The 22,610-nt window shown below is 38.5% G+C and overlaps 4 protein-coding genes and 1 pseudogene across 8 annotated transcripts; 4 read left to right on the top strand and 1 right to left on the bottom strand.

Moving 5' to 3' along the window:
• The first annotated feature begins 2,735 nt into the window (after positions 1-2,735).
• LOC137720701 (calcium-dependent protein kinase 26-like) lies at positions 2,736-6,336 on the top strand. Of its 4 annotated transcripts, XM_088692333.1 has the most exons (6): positions 2,830-3,116; positions 3,681-3,764; positions 3,867-4,571; positions 4,663-4,959; positions 5,147-5,548; positions 5,631-6,336. In XM_088692333.1, the coding sequence occupies exons 3-6, from the start codon at positions 3,983-3,985 to the stop codon at positions 5,891-5,893; spliced, it is 1,551 nt and encodes a 516-aa protein (XP_088548459.1). In that variant the 5' UTR covers positions 2,830-3,116; positions 3,681-3,764; positions 3,867-3,982; the 3' UTR covers positions 5,894-6,336. The 4 variants fall into 4 exon arrangements, with proteins under 4 accessions (XP_068315904.2, XP_088548459.1, XP_068315905.2 ...); XM_068459803.2 differs by having other exon boundaries at positions 2,736-3,116; positions 3,681-4,571; XM_068459804.2 differs by lacking the exon at positions 3,681-3,764 and having other exon boundaries at positions 2,884-3,116; positions 3,765-4,571.
• A 1,182-nt stretch (positions 6,337-7,518) lies between these two features.
• Positions 7,519-8,593, top strand: LOC137721431 (ATP-dependent Clp protease ATP-binding subunit). Its single transcript, XM_068460525.2, has 2 exons — positions 7,519-8,051; positions 8,168-8,593. Exons 1-2 carry the CDS (start codon positions 7,626-7,628, stop codon positions 8,438-8,440), a joined length of 699 nt encoding a protein of 232 aa, XP_068316626.2. The 5' UTR covers positions 7,519-7,625; the 3' UTR covers positions 8,441-8,593.
• A 1,006-nt stretch (positions 8,594-9,599) lies between these two features.
• LOC137720781 (uncharacterized) lies at positions 9,600-12,881 on the top strand. The gene is made up of 5 exons (XM_068459893.2): positions 9,600-10,061; positions 10,918-11,179; positions 11,280-11,476; positions 11,876-12,063; positions 12,155-12,881. Exons 1-5 carry the CDS (start codon positions 9,967-9,969, stop codon positions 12,439-12,441), a joined length of 1,029 nt encoding a protein of 342 aa, XP_068315994.2. The 5' UTR covers positions 9,600-9,966; the 3' UTR covers positions 12,442-12,881.
• Positions 12,882-13,277: 396 nt separating this feature from the next.
• Positions 13,278-20,644, top strand: LOC137719967 (valine--tRNA ligase, mitochondrial 1). The gene is made up of 21 exons (XM_068458950.2): positions 13,278-13,555; positions 13,660-13,716; positions 13,834-13,890; positions 14,049-14,221; positions 14,308-14,380; positions 14,474-14,539; positions 14,630-14,713; positions 15,373-15,450; positions 15,568-15,651; positions 15,872-15,951; positions 16,197-16,254; positions 16,329-16,631; positions 16,735-16,902; positions 17,363-17,562; positions 17,802-18,201; positions 18,579-18,830; positions 18,921-19,421; positions 19,660-19,751; positions 19,832-19,931; positions 20,060-20,205; positions 20,307-20,644. The coding sequence occupies exons 1-21, from the start codon at positions 13,397-13,399 to the stop codon at positions 20,476-20,478; spliced, it is 3,303 nt and encodes a 1,100-aa protein (XP_068315051.2). The 5' UTR covers positions 13,278-13,396; the 3' UTR covers positions 20,479-20,644.
• LOC137719968 (dehydration-responsive element-binding protein 1A pseudogene) lies at positions 20,580-21,721 on the bottom strand (annotated as a pseudogene). Its single transcript, XR_015961433.1, has one exon. The product of XR_015961433.1 is annotated as a dehydration-responsive element-binding protein 1A pseudogene (transcript).
• Between the last annotated feature and the right edge of the window lie 889 nt (positions 21,722-22,610).

The raw sequence follows: 22,610 nt of genomic DNA, 5'->3' as shown, positions 1-22,610 counted from the left end.
AAGCCTTGTAATCCGCCCCTTACCACTGAGCCACCAGCTCGTTGATAATGAAAGTCCAATTTGAGTCATCTCATTTATAAATGAAAAGAAATATCATATATCATAGTGCTCTCTGAACATATCATACTAGTTGGACGAATAGAGCACCCAGTCTTCATTGTTTTCGAAGTAATGTTAGGTAGACCAACTTTTTAGACTGAATTTGTAAACTATATGATGTGTCACCAATAGAAAATAAGCAGATTAATCAACACTTAAGTAATAATCTAATCATGAATTTGAATGTTTGTTAAACTATTTAAAAAATAAAAAATAAAAAACACTTAAACCTCTATAATTTGAAGATGATTTACATAGTTTACGAACACTTAACTTTATACTAAGGTTTCATAAAGGTGCTCAACACTATAGTATTCTATATGTTTCCACCACATTTGTTAAAATCCAAGGCTCAACACTTGTTCTTAGTACAGTAAATATTTGAGTAAATAATTTTTAGCTTAGACCTCATTGTATTTACAAGACTAATTCACGACTTACAATTGCACATAAATAACAACGAAAATTTAATAATTCAAGATAGCGTAGTAAACCACTTGTCTTGAAATAATGTTTCATTCTACAAGTTTTTAACATATTTATAGTTAAATAGTTAACAACGCTTATCACAATACTCAAGCTCGTTTATAAATCTCATCTCTCCTCCACTTCTTCCCTAGAAGAATTAATCGACCTTCCTCAGTTTACCCTTTCTAGTAAACAAACAAAAGGAACGGAAAGCCGAGTGGATAAGGAAGTTTTCGATTTCATCGCGCCGCCTCTGCAAACTGATGTCTGCAACTGGCAGATATCGAGCCAATCGCATGCAATATTTTAGATCATGAACATTTTAGTTGACTGCATGCATACACGTCTCAGCTACCAAGGCCCAAGTTTAGGAAGTATCCTAGTTTCTTGTCATTTGGGATTTTCCAGATTAAGAACGAATACTGAACAACTTTCTTCTGCATGCGGCAGGCCGGGAACTGAGAGGATATGGAAAATACTACGTACATCATCGATCATCTGTCAATTCTATAGAATTTAACAAGTTGTCGTTTTTTCAGTTTCTAGAAGATAAATAAAAACAATATATATTTCTTCGATAGCCAATGACCAATGTACATTGAGACTAAGGTGGTCCTAGCATTATTTGAAATTCACAAAATATACATTCTTAGAATCTTTCAAATGTTTGGTATAGGTCTTTTGTGTTTCTCCCAAGTGTTTGATGTAATGTCCACTAGGCATATTCCGGCAGCACTCAGCAAGTTACATCGAGCATACTTAAACAAATTCTCTCGATATCACTTACCAGATTACTTTGATATCACTCAAGAAGTTTTATCGTTAAAACTCAAAGTTTTCAAGCTTTTTTCATTAGTTTTCCTTAAAACGAATATTACCTTGGATTTTTCTAATACGCTTTCAACATATTTAAGCAGGCATTCGTGAAAATCCAAACTTTGCAGCATATCTAAGAGCATTCTTGTTTCTAGTTCTAAGAAAATCTTTGTTATTATTTACAACTGTTTAATTCTCCTTCATATGTAATTAACAATACACTTTTTAGCCAAAATAGTAACTGAGATTGGCTTAACTCTTCATTTTGATATCTAAGATTTAAAATCGATAGAAATGGTCCCTAAGTTTGCCAACCATCAATTATTTTGATCATTCCGTGAAAAATCTCCATTGAATAAGGATAAATTGACAAAAATATCATCAATTTTTTTGTCAAATCATTTTGGCCTGCTGTTTATTAAATAGAGGGTATTTTTATCATTTTTGATCCTTATTTAACAGAATTTTTCATGGAATAACCAAATTACATGTTTGATGGTGAACAAACTTAGGTACTATTTTTATTGATTTTAAATCTCAGTAACCAAAGTGAGGAGTTATGAAAATCTTAGGAATAATTTTAGCTAAAAAGCCACATATTTATGAAAACAACTATTTTTTTCTTCTTCCATCAAACGATAAATTTGTTAGATTAGATGTTAGATTAGGGGCTGATGGGGTTTAAATCCACGCCATTGTGTAAGGGCAATACTCATCTTCATCACTTAAGAAAACCTTTGAATTTATGCTAACAACAATACTATGAAATGAGATCAAGATCAATAACAACATTGTTAGACCGTTGATCAAAATGAGAAAAAAGGTATGTTGAAATTCTAAGAATGATTTCTACGATTAGAGTTCAGTCAAAATATAGATTCATCGTAATTGAACTCTAAAATTGGAGACGGAGTTGACTTATAACATCATTACAAGGCTGGCTAGCGTAAAACTATACCTCCAACTCAACACATCCCTAGTTAAGGAATCGAGATCCTTTCCGTATCTCCAAGTCCAAAACAAACGGAATGAAAAATCAGGGTTCTTCAAGGTTGAAGAGAGACATCTGAATCTTTAGTTTGTGTGAAATGGGCCAATGAGATAGACAAACGAGGGTCGTGGTATTTTGAATGAGTGACTCAGATCTCTGAACCCATCAGCTCCGAACACAGAGATCCAAATAGGATCTCAATTCCTCATTAAGCACTTGGACTAATCCCAATTTAATTTACATGAAAGTCCTTATTACTGAGTGATTTATTAAATAAACTCTCTTTGATGGCTATTAACTTCCTCATGTGTTCATGTTGAATTCAAAATTGTCAAAAGTTTCCTGAAAAGGAAAGTTAGTTACTTTCCTATCTGGCTGAATGAATGGAAAGGGAAAGTAGTTAAGAATAGGCGAGTACGTCGTATTACAACCAACCCAGCGAGTACAGAAAGATAGATCCGTATTTGAAAAAAATATGAATAAAAAAAAAAAGAAAAAAAAAAAGCCAAAGTCCAATTCCAAGGAGGGAGAGAGAGAGAGAGTTGAATCAGGGAGGAGCCAAACATCGCAAATTTAAAGCAGCCTCGGAGGAATCCAAAGACAAAATCCAAGGAGGGAGAGAGAGAGAGAGAGAGAGAGAGAGAGCGAGCCACAGGACAGAAGAGAGTTCTGTCTTGCGGAGCTCCACCACTGCTCCAACGGCCTCTTTTCCTTTCTCTGCGCTTTATCTCTCTTCAAGCAGGTACCTTTCCCTCTCTCACAATCTCTCTCTCTCTCTCTCTCTAAATGTATATGTTTGAGTGTGTGTGGATTTGGGGTTCTGGGTTTCGTATGTAAGTGCTTTTTTCTGGAAGTACTTGGAAAATTGGATCGGGGTTATTTTGTTTTCAACTGGAATTTGATGGGTTGCGTTTGAATTTTGTTGTTTTTAGTAAAGTTGGGAACTTTTTAGGTTGATGGAATTTGGATGTTTTTGGGATTTTGTTTTCAGATGATTAGAGCTTGTTATTGGAGATTCTAGATTGATCTATACGTAAAAAAATTTCCTTTGTTTCTATTTTTGGGTGGTTTGTGAAAAGTGGGAGATTTGTGTCTGAATTGAACTTGAATTCTGTTTTGTGCTTGATTCTGGAGGTCGAAAAGTCCGAAAAGAAGCAACCTGTTAATAGAAAGCAAGGAGATTTTCTTTTATTTTATTTTATTTTTTTTCCGGCTGTAAATGGAATTTGCTCCAATGGGTATCGTTTGTGATTGCTTTTTGGTTTTGAATTTAATGCTTGAGACTGAATTTTGGTAATTGGTACAGCTTGATTTCTATCCGGATCCACGTGATCCGGTCATGTCGAAAAGGAATTCCCTGCTGAAAGCTTGAACTTTTGTTGTTGTTAAGGTTCAAGTGTTCTAGAAGCCTTATTGAGAACTTTGTTTACTATCCCGGGAAGCTTCTCTTCTGATTTGACTGAGAATTCAAGATATTGACTTCAAACTTCAGGTTTCTCATCTGTTGGAAAAGGATTTTGAAATATTCTGCACGAAAGCCGGAAAATTGAGATTTGTGGGCCGAAATTGTGATTAGTGTTCTGGGTGGTTGAGGAGCGGGATATTGGTATGGCTGTTGCCAAGAGGAACAGCAACAGTGGAGCGTCAACAGGGCTGTGCAATTGCTACAAAGTCGCTAGCTTGACTTCCTCCATCTTAGATGCAGATGAGACCTCAAATCTAAAGGATCGGTACATTCTAGGAGAGCAGTTAGGTTGGGGGCAGTTTGGTGTTATTAGGGTGTGCACCGATAAGTTGACTGGAGAGGTCTTGGCATGTAAGTCAATTGCTAAAGATCGATTAGTGACCTCAGACGATGTGCGAGGCATTAAACTTGAGATTGAAATTATGACCAGGTTATCTGGGCACCCAAATGTTGTAGATCTTAAGGCGGTGTATGAAGAGGAAGAGTATGTTCATTTGGTGATGGAGCTTTGTGCAGGAGGGGAGCTTTTCCACCAGCTGGAGAAGCACGGACGATTCCCTGAGTCTGATGCCAGGGTTCTCTTTAGGCATCTGATTCGGGTAGTTCTATATTGTCACGAAAATGGGGTTGTTCACAGAGATTTGAAGCCAGAGAACATCCTATTGGCCACAAAAGCCTCCTCGTCTCCAATCAAGTTGGCAGATTTTGGTCTTGCAACCTACATCAAGCCTGGTAATTCCATATTTCCCTTATATTGGCTGGCTAATTTTTTTCCACTAAAACTTTGAGTTCAGATTTTTGACAATGTTTTTTGTCGAAGCAGGGCAGAGTTTGCATGGGTTAGTTGGGAGTCCGTTTTATATAGCTCCTGAGGTACTTGCAGGTAGTTATAACCAGGCTGCAGATGTCTGGAGTGCGGGCGTTGTTTTCTATATTCTTCTTAGTGGAATGCCGCCGTTTTGGGGGAAGACAAAGTCACGGATATTTGATGCTGTTAGGACAGCTGACCTGAGATTCCCATCCGATCCCTGGGATCGAATTACTGGATCAGCTAAGGATTTGATTAGAGCAATGCTCTGTAAAGATCCTTCACAAAGGCTCACGGCTCAGCAAGTTTTAGGTAGGTCAAATGCACGCACGAAAACACACACACACACACACACATTCACCAAGAGTTTATTGAAATGCTGTAACAGTTAATAGTCCATGAATGATTTGTTATGAAATCTGTGTTTGTGAGTGGCGAATGAAAGAAGTTTCGTGGTGTGCTTGACTAATATGTGTTCGTTGTGAACTTTCCCCTGTAGATCATCCTTGGATGAGGGTTAATGAACCATATCCTAAACTACCGAGTCAATGTGAAAATGGAGGCCGTGGAGAATGTGATGTAGCCGGCAGCTCATTCTGTATGTCCAGGAGTCAAGACATCAGCTTTGGCTCTGCATCAGCTAGTGTATGTGATGCCCAATCACCTACATTTACTTGTAGGTCATCTTTTTCTGCTTTCATGGTGGAACCATTTACTCCCCAGTTAGCATCCGGCGGGTTTTCATTCTGTGGTGATGGTGATTCTAATGGTTTGGAATTCTCCTCCCCTATTCCCTCCATGCCAAGCTTTTCATTCTTCAGCCCTAGTTCTTTGGTCGAGGAAGGTAGTTGTGCAATAGAGTTCTCAGCCAGCATATCCAGAGTAGACACAATTCATGGAGGTATTTTGAGTTACATTTCGCTTCTCCCTGCATCAGTATCATAGAAATCTCGTCTCAATCATTTTAATGTATTATAATGCAGAGACAATCTCAGGGAAGCTGCTATTATTGCCAGATTCTCTTTCATTCGGACTTGAAACGAGACAATTGGTTAACAAACCAGCCGAAGCTATAAGGACAGGTGGAACAACTGGATCTAGGACATCAGCCATTCACAGCAAGAGGAACCGTACTATTGGACTTGGTGAGCACGAGCAACTAGATTTCATGGTGACCGAATCAATCATTCGTTGGTCATCATGCACACATTATCCTACATCTCTGAGATCTTCTCTTGTCTGTTAACCGTGTGGACCTGAAGCAGTAAAAGATAAGGCGGAGGGCCCTGATGCTCATATGAAGTCTAAAGTCCTTCAGCTCGTGCATTGTAGCAAGCACATATGTTACCGTTTGGCTTATTCCTAATGTTTAGTGCCACTTTTCTCTTTAGTTTCAACTTCAAGTAGCTGGTCGTATGATGAGAGATGTCTTCATGATTACGGGTAGGTAGGAAGGGCAATAGATGGAGGTGGAGTGTTCCGATGAAGTTTTGCTACGACGTCCAGAAACTGACAGGCTTCTGTAAGCTAATGTAATATATCGTTCATGTCTGTTTCCATGTCTGTGTTTCCACTCGGCTAATTCGTGATGTTTAGTGCCATTTTTCATGTTGGTAGCTTAAGAAGAGTGCTATGTGATGTATGCCTAATGAGCTTCTGCCCCTTCGTATAAAGTCATTGTTCACAGAAGTGCTTTCCAAGTCTTGTGATTTATCTTTCTGCCCTTTTTTTTTTTTTATCCACCTTATCAGTTTCACGGTGATACAATATCGAGCGGGGCCGGACACGAGATCTCTAGTGCATGAGTAAATGCTCTTTTTAATTGAGCGAGTCAACGACAAGCCTTCCACAGATAGACATCTTTGTTATGGATGAAATTTAAAGATATTTGAACTTTGTTTTTTTTTTTTTTTTTATCTAAATCAAAACTATATATTAATAAAACCCTATTTGTCAATCAAAAGAGGGTGAAAGACTATTCAAAACAAAGTTTTACTATTTTTTGTTTAAGCCTCACCTACATGCGATTTTAACATCTCTAATTTTAAAACAAAATATATTATAATTCATATTTAAACATTTGTAATCAACGATTTAAAACCTAAATTGAAAGATATTTTAACTTTTTTTTTTGTTAATTTTTCTTTTATCTAAATACAAGGTGAAAATCTATTTAACAAAACAAAATTTTGCTATTTTTTGTTTAAGCCCCATAAACAGATGATTTTAACATCTCTAATTAAAAAATATATATATACACACACACACTAGATGTACATTTTAACATCTTGACATTTTTTTACTTCTCGGCTTAAACATTCTACTAAATATACATTTGTTGCTCAATAAATTGTAAATCTGCTTCCAAATACCTTATAAAGATTTATTTAATGCTCACGAAATATATTTCGAGAAAATACAAAATTTGCATTATTTTTTATTTTTTTTTAAAAGGTGAATTAACACTCACGGTTTTCAGTCAGTTCTGCAAATTCGTACATGAATTATCGTTCAACCTATTTATTTTCACCTTCGTCTTACTATGAAGTTTTAAAAATTAAGATGAGATTTTTCCTTGAGATTTTTGAGTGTAGGTACCAAATACAAACCTCAATGCAAGGGTTCCACGCCTCAATAAGTTGGTCGAAGAGTTCACCTAATATATTCACGGATAAACACATCACTATCAATCAATCTAACTCGCATCTAGTAGTTATTTGCAAATTTGTGGCAGCGATTGGTTATGGAGGGGACCACTAACACATTTCTCTACTTAGACTTGTCTATGTACACGTCTCAATTGCACAACCAGTCACCACATAGAATTTAAATCTTCCAACATAAAAAGATAAGGTTTTTATAATCAACACCAGCCTCAAATTTTGCAGTGGGAAATTAAAAAAAAAAAAGGAAAAAGAAAAAAAAGAAAAGTTTTCAGTTAATCTTCACAAAACACAGAAGAAAGGTACCCGCCAAAAATGGGGTGCTGCAGGATAAACACCTCCGACCTTCCAGCTCTCTGGAAATTCCCAACTCAAAACCAAAATCCCAGAACCAAAACCATCATCTCCTTCTCTTCCCCTTCTTTCTCTCAAACCGAAGATCGAAAATCGAAACCTTATACCGTAAACTTCAAGACTTTGAGTGCCTGCAAGCTTGGCATAGCCAGGTATCCTGACTTTGAATACAATGCTAAAGGTGGAGCGGGAACCGGGTCTGCCACAGAGGTCACGGAAAGCAACTCGAATGGCGATGTTTTGGTGTCGTTTGACATCGGAAGGCTCTATATCCCGCCATTGGAGAGTGCAACAACAAAGTTCTTGGGGTTGCCATTGCCGCCCTTTTTGACGATTGACATTGTCCCTGAGTTCTTCAGTGGGAGCATCAATCCAGAATCCGGCCAGGTAAAATGCTTCGACAAAAGTAATTCTTAGTGTCGCATTAACTTACTAACTGGTTAGCGGTAGAGCGATGTTAACTGGTTTGTTTCATAACCACTGTTTGCTACTTTATTTTGCAGGTTGATCTCGAATTCAAGGCGGAGTTTTGGTTTTCGGTTGGGAGTATATACAAGGCACCTCCGCTGCTGGTGAAGACGGTATTGACATCCGAGGAATCGAAGGGAACGATGAGAAGTGGAAGAGGGGAGAGGTTGGATAAACAAGGAAAGTGCAGACTTGTTGGGGTGGCAACCGTTGATCCTATCGATGACTTTCTGATCAACTCCTTCCTTGGCCTTCCCACGGAATGCCTGGCCGACTTGAACGCTATTATTTCCTTCTCTAGCTCTTAGTGGTTTCACGAGAGACGGTCATCGCCCCTGCAATGTAGTACTCTTTCTCGTAAACAAAGTCATTGTCGAACGAAAGCAAAAATATGTAGAGCCAGATTTATGTTCATATGCAGCTGAATTCGACTGTTTAACAATTTACGTTCATTTTCTCCATATGCTATATAGTAGTGTAGAACTCACTCGTGTGCTCCGTCATTGCTCGCTTGTTTTCAACGATCGGAGATGTCTTGGGTTCGAGTTCAGCTATCCTTCCATCGGTGAGCAACCACCAACGTGCATCCTGGACCTGGCGCTCACTAACTGCATCCAATGCACTACCGGTGGCCTGCGGCAAAGAACTCCAATAAATGAAAACCTATTTAAACTGGGATTGTGCTTGATTACCAAATTCTAATGCTGCAAAAAGGAAAGGCTTTGACATTTCCAGATTCATTTGCAACGATGGTCAGGATTGGAATTGAATATGTTCAACTTTTAATTGTAGTTTTCATATAAACTAAAATCTTAAGGGGTTTGTTTGTCATATCAATTTTTCAAAATCATTAATTCGTCATTTCGTCCCGAGTTTTCCATCCAAAATATTTCGAAGTTATTTCGGAACTTTTAACTCCCACACCTCTTCAAGACTATTTTGGATAATTCACTTTTTTTATTTAAGAACGGGAGGGATGGAATGCATTGAATTCTTAAAGCTTTCAACTAGTTAAATTCCATGTTAGGGAGCCTAATATACTTTTTTAGTAGTTTAACATAAGTTTTTGAATCAAACCGACATGTTTTTCTAACAGTCAATGTTTTTGAGTACGTACCAACAAAAAAATAGGGAACTTCTGAAAAAAAAAAATCAAATATCAGAAATCAATTGATTCGTCCACCTCCTAATAGAAAGGAGGTCAAATGTCTGAAACCAAGTTCACGTGACATTTCAAAAAAATTATTAATGCTAAAAACCCTTGACTTGTATATTTTTTAACCAAATTTTCACCTATAAATTGATTAATTTGACCTATAATTTATGAAGATAATCAAATTTTCACCTATAAATTGATTAATTTACCTCTGAAGAATGAAGATGACCAAGTTTTTACCATTAAAGTCGTCATTGTTTGACTGCATCACGGGCAAAACAGGGATTCGAAAAAGGAAACAATAAAAAATTGAGAGAGAGAGAGAGAGAGAGACAGCATCAGCACGTCCATTTCCCGCCCACGTGTCTCCTCGAGTATCGCCAAGAGTCGAGACGAGGCCCCTCACGAGATTCTGGTCTCCGCCCCATCGCCTCGATTCACCACCCAAATCACCTCAACTCCTCCTCTCTCGCTCCTCCACTCAGCTCCTCCTCCGCCCTCAGCTCCTCCTCCGCCACCTCGCTCTCCTTATCCTCCTCCTCCGCCGTCTCTCTCTCTCTAACCAGTTCGCGGTTCCATGGGACGCAGCTAGTCGCATCTCCACACGAACATTCCTCGCCAGCTCTAGAAACCTCCAGAAGATTCTTCCACTGTTGACTTTCTGCTTCCGAGAGTCCGATGGCGCAGCTTCGTTGCATTCTTCTACTCGCTTTCCTCTCCTCTCTGCTTCCTGCTCTTCGCGCCAGTGATGGCGATGCTGATCCGATTTACAAGTATGCCTTCCTTTCTGTGATTTTTGCTTGATTTCTGAAAGGACATGGAATTTTGCTTTCGTTTTCTTTCAGTTTTTCCGAGTTCGTATCAGTATTTGATTTGGTTTGGTTTATTTATAATATTCGAGCTCATTGAGTTGTTTATTTGAAGTATTTTAGTTTAGTTGAATGCTCTCACTGTTTGATTGATGAGCTTGGTTTAGTTGTTTGTATAGCCAAATTGATTAGAAATTTGATAGAGTTTTCGTGTTTTCGGGGTTGAAAACTCGGAAATCTGGACTAAGTTTCGTGTATTCCGTACAACGAATCAACGATTAGTGTGATGTTTTTATTACTTGATGGATTTAGATTGTGAAGATAATTATGAAAATTGTACAATCATTTAATGCTAGGGAAAATTAAAATTGAAATCTTTTGTAATTAACTAGCATTAATGCAGATAATGATGAAAGTTCTTTATTTAGGAGCTTTAGGCGAACGAGTTTGGAAGTACTTTTAAAATGATTGAAACGCTTTTGGTGAGAATGTCTTTGAAATCAAATCCTTAGTAAAAGTTCAAATGGATCCTAGAAAAGTGCTTTTATGCAAGAAGCACGTATCTGGTGCTTCTTCCAAAATGCAATTAAAGTGCTTTTGGAACCCAATATCAATTTCACCAAAATCGCTTTCAATCATTTTAAAAGCACTTCCAAACGAGCCCTATATTGGTTATGCTATTTGATTGATGTGATTTCACAAGTACAAAATTTACATTCACGGAAGTTCATTAGGTGTTCTCTGGTATTGTATTCATCTATATGTTGCTTGTTTCGTGGCTGTTGGGTGATAACCATTATGATTTTTATGGGTTTTCCAGGTCTTGTGTGGCGGAGTGCGAAAAATCTGGTTGTGTAGGGGACACATGCTTTCAACACTGTAAATTTTCATCAGATGGGAAACCTATTGATGGTCCGTGGTACATGCAAGAGCCCCTCTATTTGCGCTGGAAACAATGGGACTGCCGCAGTGGCTGCAGGTACCACTGCATGTTTGCAAGGGAGGAAGAGAGAGAGAAACTTGGCCATAAACCTGTCAAATACCATGGGAAATGGCCATTTCAGCGTGTTTATGGCATCCAGGTCTTCCACTGATACTTAGTAGAGCAAATTAGTTGATTACTAATCTAAATAAGTTAATTTACTTGCTGATATGGCCTAACCATTTAACGAACTTGTTTAGGAACCGGTTGCTGTTGCTCTCTCTGCTATCAATCTTGCCATTCAATTTCATGGCTGGATATCTTTTTTCATCCTTATATACTACAAGTTGCCATTGAATCCAAATAAGAAGACATATTATGAATATACTGGTATGTGGCACATCTATGGGATCTTGGCAATGAATGCTTGGTTTTGGAGTGGTGTATTTCACAGCCGGTAAGTGGTTTTAAATTCCTTTGACACCGTAATGATTTATACATACAACTGTGATCTGCTCCAAAATGTCAACTTAGGCGAAAGATAAATATTTTAGTACTTTGCACTTCTTAGACCTCGCAACCTGTAGATTTAAACAAATTAATGGTCACAATTTATAACAGCAGGACAAGATTTAGTGTAGTGTTGTGCATATGGAATTAGGGTATTCCATCGGCCAAAATTTTTCTCTGCTAAATTTCAACAGCAAGACTATGCTATAGCTTGTGGAACTGACCTTGTAACGAATACAAAACTTTTGCGCGTTGATTGTGCCTGGTGTGAGGGAACACGATTTTGATATGATAACATTAATTGTTTTCAGACAGTTTTTAACTGCTGCTTTGTTATCCAATGTAGAGACGTTGAGTTGACAGAGAAGCTAGATTATTCTTCTTCTGTAGCACTACTTGGATTTTCACTCATTGTGACCCTAATTCGAGCTTTTAATGTGAGAGATGAGGCTGCAAGGGTCATGGTTTGTGCTCCACTGATTGCATTCGTGACTACACACATACTGTACCTGAACTTCTATAAACTTGATTACGGTAAGACATTCTGTTGCAAATTTGAGCCAAACTTTTTGTTGCTTTTAATACAAAACTATTTGCCGTGGCAATGAGCTTACAAGTTTTGCAGGTTTGAACATGAAAGTGTGCATGGCCATGGGCATTATTCAGCTTCTTACATGGGCAGTTTGGGCTGGTGTTAGTTGCCATCCATCGCGCTGGAAGTTGTGGGTGGTAGTGGCAGGAGAAGCCCTTGCCCTGCTCTTCGAGATATATGACTTCCCACCTTACCGAGGCTTTATTGACGCGCACGCTCTCTGGAATGCAATCAACATACCTACTACATATCTCTGGTGGAGTTTTGTGAGGGATGATGCCGAGTTTGTTACATCGGCTCTCCTTAAGAAAGCAAAGTAGTAGATCTGAATCGAAAAGCATGAAGTGATCAAATGGTGGATTGTATCAAAGACTCAAAAGTACATGACATGCTCAGCTCAGTTAGTTCGTAAAATGTTCTCTTTTTTTCCTCATGTGTATGCGTTTCTCCGAAATGCTTACCGTGATGTGGTTCCCTTTGATTTTGCATTTCGCATTGGTATCGGTCTTGTTTCCGCCGTCTACGGTGAGCTACTTCCTCTGATGGAATCCGGATTTCCAGGTCGTTGTGTTGGTTTTTTTTTTCCTGGAAACTTTCTATATGTAAGATTTGAATTCTCAAGTTACTGTGTTGTGCTGTAAATCTTTATCGAATACCATTTTAGGATGTTGTATGGTGATGTTGTTTATGCAGTGTTGGAATAGCTTATGGAGAGAGGTATCAATGAAAAAAAAAATAGTAAAAAGCTTTTACTGATAAATGTTTTTGCAATAAGCGCTTTTATTATTAACGTTTCAAAACTTCAGCCACATCCAATTGCTTTTTGGAATAGTACTTGGAAGTCCAAGACGTGGTAGAAGTGTTTTTAAGTTTTTCTATCTATAGTAGAGTTCGTAAAAGTTTTTAAAATGATTGAAAACACTTTTAATGAAAGTGAATAAATGCTATTTGGAAGAAGCACATATCCCAAGAACATTTTAAGTGCTATTTTAAAGAAATACCAGATATTTACTTAATTTTTGCAATATAAAAGAAAAAATTAAGAGGTACGTCGTAAGTTTGATTCTTAACGCTGGTGAATCACATGATGGTAGTGAAACGCCTTTGTAAGTTTTTCGATCTTTAAAAAGGTGAACCAGGCGAAGTCCCTTGATGGTTTTTTTGTTTTTTAAAAATAAGAAATTAGGAAAGGTGTTGCATTGTCTGTATGTGGAGCTTGAGCTTCAAGTGTTCGACGGTTAAGAACTTTTGGCACCAAATACCAACAATACTTATATGATTGGGTCCCACTTAAAGGTTTTAGGAAAGCAGAACCAAGTACTCTACCACTTCATCAGCAACCAGATCAAATTTGCCGCAGCGGCGCCGCCTCTCCTCCGCCGCTTCCACGTTCAGAGGCCTCTTCAGTCTTCTCCTGCGGCCGGTAGGGCGGCGGTATGTGAACTCACCCACCTGATCAAAGATTTAAGCTTTCTAGAAATTCCATCCGTTTTGGATTTTCGGATTGGTTTAACCGTGTCGTTCTTCTGATGCCGCAGATGGATAACGGAAAAGGGATTGAAGACCCAGAGAAGAAAAGGAAGAAGGAAGAAAAGGTAGTCTCTTGAAAAATTGCTTCTTTTAATGTTATAATTGCAGACCCGGATGAATAAATATGTGAATGACTGAATTTTAGAAAGAAATTAATTTCGAACTCTTTGATATATGGGCAGGCAAGAGAGAAGGAATTGAAAAAGCAGAAAGCTTTAGAGAAAGCTGCCAAGCTTCAGGTAATGATGGTGAATGTATTTTGGTGTAGGTTTTCGATTCTTTTTTTGGTTTTGTCGAATATATTTTGTTGTGATGCGTCTGCGTGGTGTCGAAACATCCTAGAATGTTAGTCCCTGAGATGACTGATAAAGGATATGTTGTTATATGATGGTTTTAGGCACAACAAGCATCTAGTTCTTCTAAGAAGAGTGAAAAAAAGCATGTAAAGCGTTTCAACGAGGGGGAGGAGAATCCGGAGGACTTTATCGACCCAGAGACTCCATTTGGCGAGAAGAAACGGATGTCGAGTCAAATGGCGAAACAGTATAGTCCAAGTGCAGTAGAGAAATCGTGAGTGTCATGTTTTCTTTTCACCACTTCTCCCAACAGTTTTACTTTTTATTTATTTATTATGTTATATATGCTTGATGATTTAGGTGGTATGGATGGTGGGAGAAGACGGGATTCTTTGTGGCAGATGCTAAGAGCTCCAAACCTCCTTTTGTCATTGTGAGTGTCATATTGCTCCATCAAATTTGTTTTTGAGTTTGCATTGACATGGATACCAATAAACAAAATAAAATTAACTCGCATATGTTACAGGTTTTGCCGCCCCCCAATGTGACTGGTGCCCTTCATATTGGCCATGCTCTTACTGCTGCTGTTGAGGTGATTCCCAAGTTCATATTCCAAATTATGTTTTCTAAAAAAGAAAAAAAAAAAAAAAAAACTAATTGGATGTAATTTTGTTATATGCAGGACACTATAATCCGTTGGCGAAGAATGTCTGGTTACAATACCTTGTGGGTGCCTGGAATGGACCATGCTGGGATAGCGACACAGGTGTTCATTTAACAATTATTGAATATTTACTATAGTTTAGTTTTTGAGTATTACCAATCTAAGCAAAAGTGATTCTGCACTCCCTGCATTCCAACACTTCACACAAACTCAACAGCACCAGTTTATTATGTGGCTGGATGGGGGTCTTGTAGGGGTCATAGTTTTTAGTGCCTGATACGTAGGCTGCTCTCTGCGTATAGAACTTCCGCGTGAAGGATGTCGGATCTTAAATAGCAACTTTTACTCTCATACATGTCTGATGTCCTCAAGGGCGCGTTCTTTCAAAATTAAGCCGTAGTCAGGAGTGGTGTTTTATATTTTATCTTCTTAGTGGTGTAGCTTTTCATAACAGAAAAAACAACTAGAATGGTGTCTTTGCCAAAATCTCAAAGATCAATCAGATACGTATTTGGCCTTATTATGGCTGTGGGAGGACCAGTTAGGGTCCAGGTTTTCCTCCTAACAAAACTAGTGGACTTGAGTAAACAGCACATGATATGTTCTTTCCTATAGGTGCGGTGCTTAATAGCCCGTGCTTCAAGAATTTATTAACCTTGTCATGAAAACCCTACATATGCATCTATATATAGATATCTGGATTATGTTCATGTCATTTGTTATTTGTTTTCTGGATTTTAATATTTATGTGCCATTTATAGGTTGTTGTAGAAAAGAAGCTAATGCGCGAAAGGCAGTTAACCAGGCATGATATTGGTCGTGAGAAATTTGTAGCTGAAGTGAGTTTGAACTGAAACTAGCTAGTATTATATCCATTCATAATTTTGATGTTCTAAAGTTAATGGATCCATTCTTACCTTTTCATAGTTGTTGTTGGTAACTTTGGTTGTTGAAAGGTTTGGAATTGGAAAAATAAGTATGGGGGCACAATTTTACAGCAGCTACGTCGTTTGGGTGCTTCTTTGGACTGGTGCCGTGAGGTAATCAGTTGAATTCTTGATTTTTCTTTTTTTTTTTTTTTTTTTTTGGAGCAAACAATTAGTTGTCTTGTTAAATTTCTTGTTCTCTTTATTAGACCTAGTCATGAAGCTCTCTCTCTCTCTCTCTCTCTCACTCTCTCTCTCTTACGTGTGTGTGTATTATTATATGTATTACTAATTTCTTTGATTTTTTTTCCCACTGTTTCCTTCTTAATTGTAGTGCTTTACAATGGATGAGAAAAGATCAAAGGCCGTGACAGAGGCTTTTGTAAGGCTTCATAAGCAAGAGCTTATCTACAGGTATGCTAGGCACAGGAGTTGTGTTGTTCTAGGTTTAACATTATGTCATAGTGGAGGCTAGCTTTTCTGCTTTTTGTTTGATTTCATATATACATTTTTTTTTATTTAGTTAGCCAGTTGAGGTAAGGATTGGGTGATAATACTAACGACCAATGGACTTCTCCAATCATCTACTCCTATAATTCATCCTCTCTATGTCCTTTTTATGCACTCTGGTTTGTACACATTCTGGCTTTATTTTGCAGGGATAATCGCCTAGTGAATTGGGATTGTGTCTTGCGGACAGCAATATCTGACATAGAGGTCAGCTTTCTCCTTTTAGTGGGATACTTTCCCAAATTTTTCAGCATTATGAATTTTTTTTTTGGTCTATGTAGGTGGACTATATTGATGTAAAAGAAAGGACGTTACTAAAGGTTCCTGGATATGAGAACCCTGTTGAATTTGGCATGTTGACTTCATTTGCTTACCCTCTGGAAGAAGGTTTAGGTGAGATTGTTGTGGCCACTACTAGAGTGGAAACTATGCTCGGTGATACTGCTATTGCTGTACATCCTAATGATGAAAGGTACCGGCATCTTCATGGAAAGCATGCCATTCATCCTTTTAACGGAAGAAGGATTCGTATAATATGTGATGCAATTCTCGTTGATCCAGAATTTGGGACTGGTGCTGTGAAGGTAAATTTAATGTATAAGTTGTGAAAGATTATGTTAAATTTATTTTCTGGTTTATGTTTCAGGTTATAAAGATTTGTCGATCTTTCTCTTTTGCCTCATGCAGATTACACCGGCCCATGATCCTAATGACTTTGATGTTGGAAAGCGCCATAATCTTGAATTTATCAACGTCTTTACTGATGATGGAAAAATAAATCAGGATGGTGGAGAATTTGTAGGGATGCCACGTTTCAAAGCCCGAGAGGCAGTGACTGAAGCATTAAAGAAGAAGGTATCTGTTTACAGTACTGCATGTTTACCTTACGTATAGATGGTGATTAAAAAAAAATTATTCTAATTATCAACGTAGTGTATCATATTCCTATGCAATTGTTAAATGCTTACCGAGTAGATGAATATATTGGTTGTTAGTGGGGACTTCCTGGGCTGACTGCAGTAACACCTTTAACACTATCACTGCCACCTCCTCCCACACTTCTTTAATATCGTTTTCAAGTTGATACTCCTTCAAAACAATGTCTTATGAAATGAAATTGTTTGCATCCCCATAATTCCAGACACTTCGCACAATTTAATATACCCTACTTGTAATAATGTCACTTGTCAGCATTCCCAGTTTTGTGTTACACGTGCATCAATCTTCCTAGTTGTTGGAGGGTACAGTCTGTTTGAATTCATTTCTGTTTACAATTTTATAGATGGTTCAGTGACCCTATTCTCCTTGCATTTAGGGCCTCTTTAGAGATGCTAAGGCCAATGAGATGCGCCTTGGAATTTGCTCTAGAAGTCAAGATGTTGTGGAGCCCATGATAAAGCCCCAATGGTATGTTAAATGCAGTGGTATGGGAAAAGAAGCCCTTCATGCTGCCATAAATGATGAGAACAGGAAACTTGAGATCATCCCGAAACAGTATACTGCTGATTGGAAGAGGTGTGGTTTTTTTCTTTCTTTGCCTTACTTTTTGGAATTTCTTGTGTATGCATTGTAAGGAATAATAAGATCATATTTCCAGAAGGTATGTTCTTTTTTAGAGCATTGCCAAGAAAATAAGTTCAGGTTTTGGACAAGTCAGTGGATGAATTCTAGTTGTAACTTGTGTCTTTGCAATTTATATAAATGGAATTCTGAAGGCTTAAAATTTGTACTTAGTTCTGGTCTCAATTGTACAGATGGCTTGAGAACATTCGTGATTGGTGCATTTCAAGGCAACTCTGGTGGGGTCACCGTGTTCCTGCGTGGTATGTTGTTTATGAGGGTGATAGTCCAGACAATTTTGGAGCATCAGATGAGCGCTGGGTTGTTGCAAGAAATGAAGAAGAGGCCAAAGGACATGCCAGTCAAAAATTTGAGGGGAAATTTCAATTGATACAGGATCCTGATGTGCTTGACACGTGGTTTTCCGCCGGTCTCTTCCCATTGTCTGTGTTAGGCTGGCCTGATGATACAGAAGATCTGAAGGTGTTTTATCCTACTTCAGTTCTTGAAACTGGTCATGACATTCTCTTTTTCTGGGTTGCTCGTATGGTAATGCTTGGAAATACATTGGGTGGCAACGTACCTTTTACAAAGGTACGAACTTTTTTTACATTATTTATGTAATGGCTTTCTGTGTGTGTTGCATATTGCCTAAATTATTATTTCCAGTTGCTTGACAATGAAACGATAGCATGTTATACTTAACATTACTGAGTGTTTTTCTACTTGGTAAAAGCTTGAAGGAAAAGAAATTTTGTGGAATCCTACTACATTGTTATTACCAGATTCCCAGTTTACATGTTTATATGTACACGAGCTTGTTAAAATGTCCAGTGGGCATTTGTTAGAGACACGTGACTTTTTCACCATCTTAATTTTTGCAAAAATCGTTCTGAGCATGCAAAGATGGTTTTGATTTTACATTATAGTTTGATTAGTGAAGTGACAGGTGGAATTTGGTCGCTTTGCAGGTCTATTTGCACCCGATGATTCGTGATGCACATGGGCGTAAAATGTCTAAGTCCTTGGGGAATGTCATTGATCCTCTTGAAGTAATAAATGGTATTACCCTTGAAGGTCTGCATCAGAGGCTTTTAGAGGGAAATTTGGATCCCAAGGAATTGACTGTAGCCAAAGAAGGGCAAGTAAAGGACTTTCCCAAGGGTATTGAAGAATGCGGTGCTGATGCTCTTCGTTTTGCTCTTGTCTCTTACACTTCTCAGGTTAGGATTTTATCATTATATTTCTGGCAGGTAATGGTTTTCTACCATGGATATAGTAATCTATCTGATTGTCTTTTCTTGTCTTTTCAGTCAGATAAGATAAATCTGGACATCCAAAGGGTTGTGGGTTATCGTCAATGGTGCAATAAACTGTGGAATGCAGTACGATTTGCTATGAGCAGGCTTGGGGATGATTTTGTGCCACCCTCAGATGTAAATCCAGATGTGCTTCCATTTAGTTGCCAGTGGATACTCTCAGTACTAAATAAAGTCATATCCAAAGCTGTTTTGTCGTTGGAAGCGTACGACTTCTCAGATGCAGCCACTGCAGTGTATGCTTGGTGGCAGTACCACTTGTGCGATGTTTTTATTGAAGCTATCAAGCCGTACTTTTCTGGCAACGATCCAAAGTATGAGTCTGAAAGGGGATTTGCACAAGCCACACTATGGTTATGTCTTGACAATGGTCTGCGGTTGCTTCATCCGTTTATGCCATTCGTCACAGAAGAACTGTGGCAGCGCCTTCCATCACCAAAGGATCGCAAGAGGCCAGCCTCAATTATGATATGCGAATATCCTTCCACTCTAGAGGTTGGTTGGTTAGGTTTTTTTTTTTTTTTCAAACATAAATTGGATGATCCTGACCAGCCTAAAGCTAGAGGCAAATGATCATGCAAAAAGTATGCTTGCATCATTGTTCTTCTTAGGCCATAATGGATTACTCATGGGAATGGTGGTTTTCATTATGACCCTGTACCTTTGGGATAATGTTGCGGAGACGATTATAGAATGTGTAAGTAACCATCTTTCTAACTTGTCATTTATACAGCGCTGGACAAATGAAAGGGCGGAGACCGAGATGAATCTTATAGATTCTGTTGTGAAATCTCTCCGTTCACTTGCAAAAGAAAGTCGTGAAAGGTATATCTTGTCAGTGCAGTGTGAAATATTTTGATTTGTCATGTTGTGAATTGATCTAATTAGTGTTTTTTTTCTTTCAGGCGACCAGCTTCTGTGCTTTGTCGAACACCATTAGATAGGGAAATAATATGCAGCCATCAACTGGAGATTGAAACTCTCGCCAATTTGTCATCTTTGACGGTAAGTCATGCGTTGTTTAAAAAACCTGCTCTAGCAACAGAACGAGGCAACAAAATTATAGGACCGACTGCTTTTTGACTGACCATTGCTTTATGCAAATTCAGTTAATATATTTCTTATCCGTTCAGGTAATCAACGAGAATGATGCTGCTCCAACTGGATGTGTGGTAGGTGTTGTAAACGAAAACCTTTCTGTGTATCTCAAGCTTCAAGGAAGCCGTTCATTAGAAGCCGACCTTGAAAAGATCCAGAAGAAGATGGAAGACATTACATTGTAAGCTTTACGGTTGAAGTTACTTGGTGACTGAAAGCTCAGATTACACTTTTAAACCCTCCAGGTTTTGATTGCTGACAGCTGTTTTTATTAACTTGCAGGCAAAAGGAGAAGCTATCGAAGGCGATGAATGTAGCCGGCTACAAAGAAAAGGTCCCGGAGAAGATTCAGAAAGCCAACGCAGACAAGCTTGAATCACTCGAGAAGGAAAAAATGTCTCTCGAAGAAGCAAGCCAGCATATGGAAGCACAGATATCGAGCAACGAACACTAGTGACTTCCAATTTGAAATTGGATCAAGAAATATTTATTCGTATTACATTACTCGCGTACTATTAGATAATTTACTGAGATTTTGTCGCCGTTACTGAATAATTAGTTCAAAAGTAATTTTTCTCAATTATATTATAAATTTACACACGATACATCTTTGTGGTACATATATTTGACTTTTATCTTTCTTCTTTTCTTCCTATACGTGCTTCCGTACTAGTCAAAAGTTTGTACGGAGAAAAAGCACTTCTACAAGCCAAAGATCACTACAAAATAGTTTCTCACAGAAGCTGCTTTTTTGCGTTCTGGAGAGTAGAGACTACGCTGAAAAGAGATCAAATGGAAAAACTCCATAATGGTACGTCACCATAAACATCCACGTCATCATAAACACCCACGTCATGATCGTCACTGTAATGAGGTGGAGGCAGTAGCATTCCTTCCGCCATATTTGCCAGCAGTCCCGGCATCCCAAAAACCGCTTCCTCATCCAGAAAATGCACTTGTTGCTCCGACGCTGACGTGCACTCCGAGGGAGCCACCGCAGAAGCACCACAAGCCTCATCCGACTCTTCCACCGGCCGAAACTGTTCTGCTGCTTCCGCCGCGGCAGTTTGAATGTCCTTCGCGTTGGCGGAGGCCGGGACTGGCAGCCGCCACGCAGAGTCGGCAAAGTTGAGGCAAGCCGACCTCCCCCTCAGTGCAATGGCCGCCACATCATGAGCGCGCGCGGCCATTTCGGCTGTGGGAAAAGTTCCCAGCCAAATCCTTGTCTTTTTGTTGGGCTCCCGGACCTCGCACACCCACTTGCCGGAGTTCCTCCTCCGGACACCGCGGTACACAGGGTGCCTTGTCTCTTTAAACTTCTTCCGTCCAGCCTGCTTCTTCGGGTAAGTGGACGCCAGCAGGATCTCCTCGTCCGACAAGTTCATGAACATGGGGCGAGCACTGTTGGAGTCAGAAGCGGACGACGATTCCGGCTGCGGGTCCACGTAGTAATGAGAGAAAGCATCCATTTCTAGGTACGAGAGTGTAGAGTTCGTTTAACACAAATGATGCTAAAGTAAGCGAGAATCAAACTCAAAACTTCAAACGCTTAAGCGACCTCTTAACTAACTAAACTACCAGCGATTCGAGCTTTATAGTTGGAAAAGTCACAAGTGTGGACAATCTAGTACTTCGCAGTTTTGGAGTTGGAAACTTAGTACTGATGAAAAAGTGTGGATAATCTCAGATTGTTTGTTCTGGTTATGTACTTTTTTTTATGAGTAGATTTGGTTTGGATATATATAAAGTGTGATGTGAGTACAAAAAGGTGACTGGGCAAATAAAAACGCGAACACGGAGCCAGGCTGGGCAGGCATGGAATCCACGGAGTAATTGCAGGACTGGGTGCCGTTTAGGGGATATTAAACCAATAAACCCGACAGCTGTCGTAGGATTGTATCCCCTACTCCTTTTTTTCCAAGTTGAGGGCGTGGATTTTAGTTTTGTTTGTGTGTGCCAAGTGTGTGGATTCTGAGTTTTGACTGGTTTTTAATATTGAAGTGAATGAATCTTGTTGCTTTCAAGGTCAAAGGTCGGCCTCACTCACTCATTACTCAATCCACATGAATATAATATATATATATATATATGTGTATTTATACTTTGACTCATTTTAGTATTTTTGGAAGCTTCAAAATTTACTTTCACACCTGCTGCACTGTATATAAACAGCTTCGTCAGATCAACTTGTTTCTTTCTTCACCTTTTTATATCGACTTGTTTCTTTCTTTACCTTTTTATATCAACTTGTTTCTTTCTTTATCTCATTATTTGATCATTTCATATAAGGATATAGGCTTATTTTTAGTTACGCTTCTTGGAGTTTGATTTTAATTTAATTATGTTCTCTGTTACTCAAAAATCATTACTTTACTCTTTGAAACTTAATGTTCGTTCAATTTTGCCACTTGAAACTCATTTTTTATTCTATTTTGCCCTTTGAAACTTGAAAGTCGTATTTATAAAACTCAAAATTTGCTATAGATTGCCTTAGATCTGTTAATTTCTTATGTGGGTTTGATTTAGATGCGCCAGGCTAATCATTTTATTTTTTATTTTTTTATCTCTTCAATGTCTTTTAAATTT

Source organism: Pyrus communis, chromosome 1 (genome assembly GCF_041283825.1).
Source record: "Pyrus communis isolate YQ-2024b chromosome 1, ASM4128382v1, whole genome shotgun sequence".
Taxonomy (NCBI): domain Eukaryota; kingdom Viridiplantae; phylum Streptophyta; class Magnoliopsida; order Rosales; family Rosaceae; genus Pyrus; species Pyrus communis.
The sequence above is the reverse complement of the archived record's forward strand: the minus strand, read 5'-3'. Positions and strand labels throughout refer to the sequence as shown.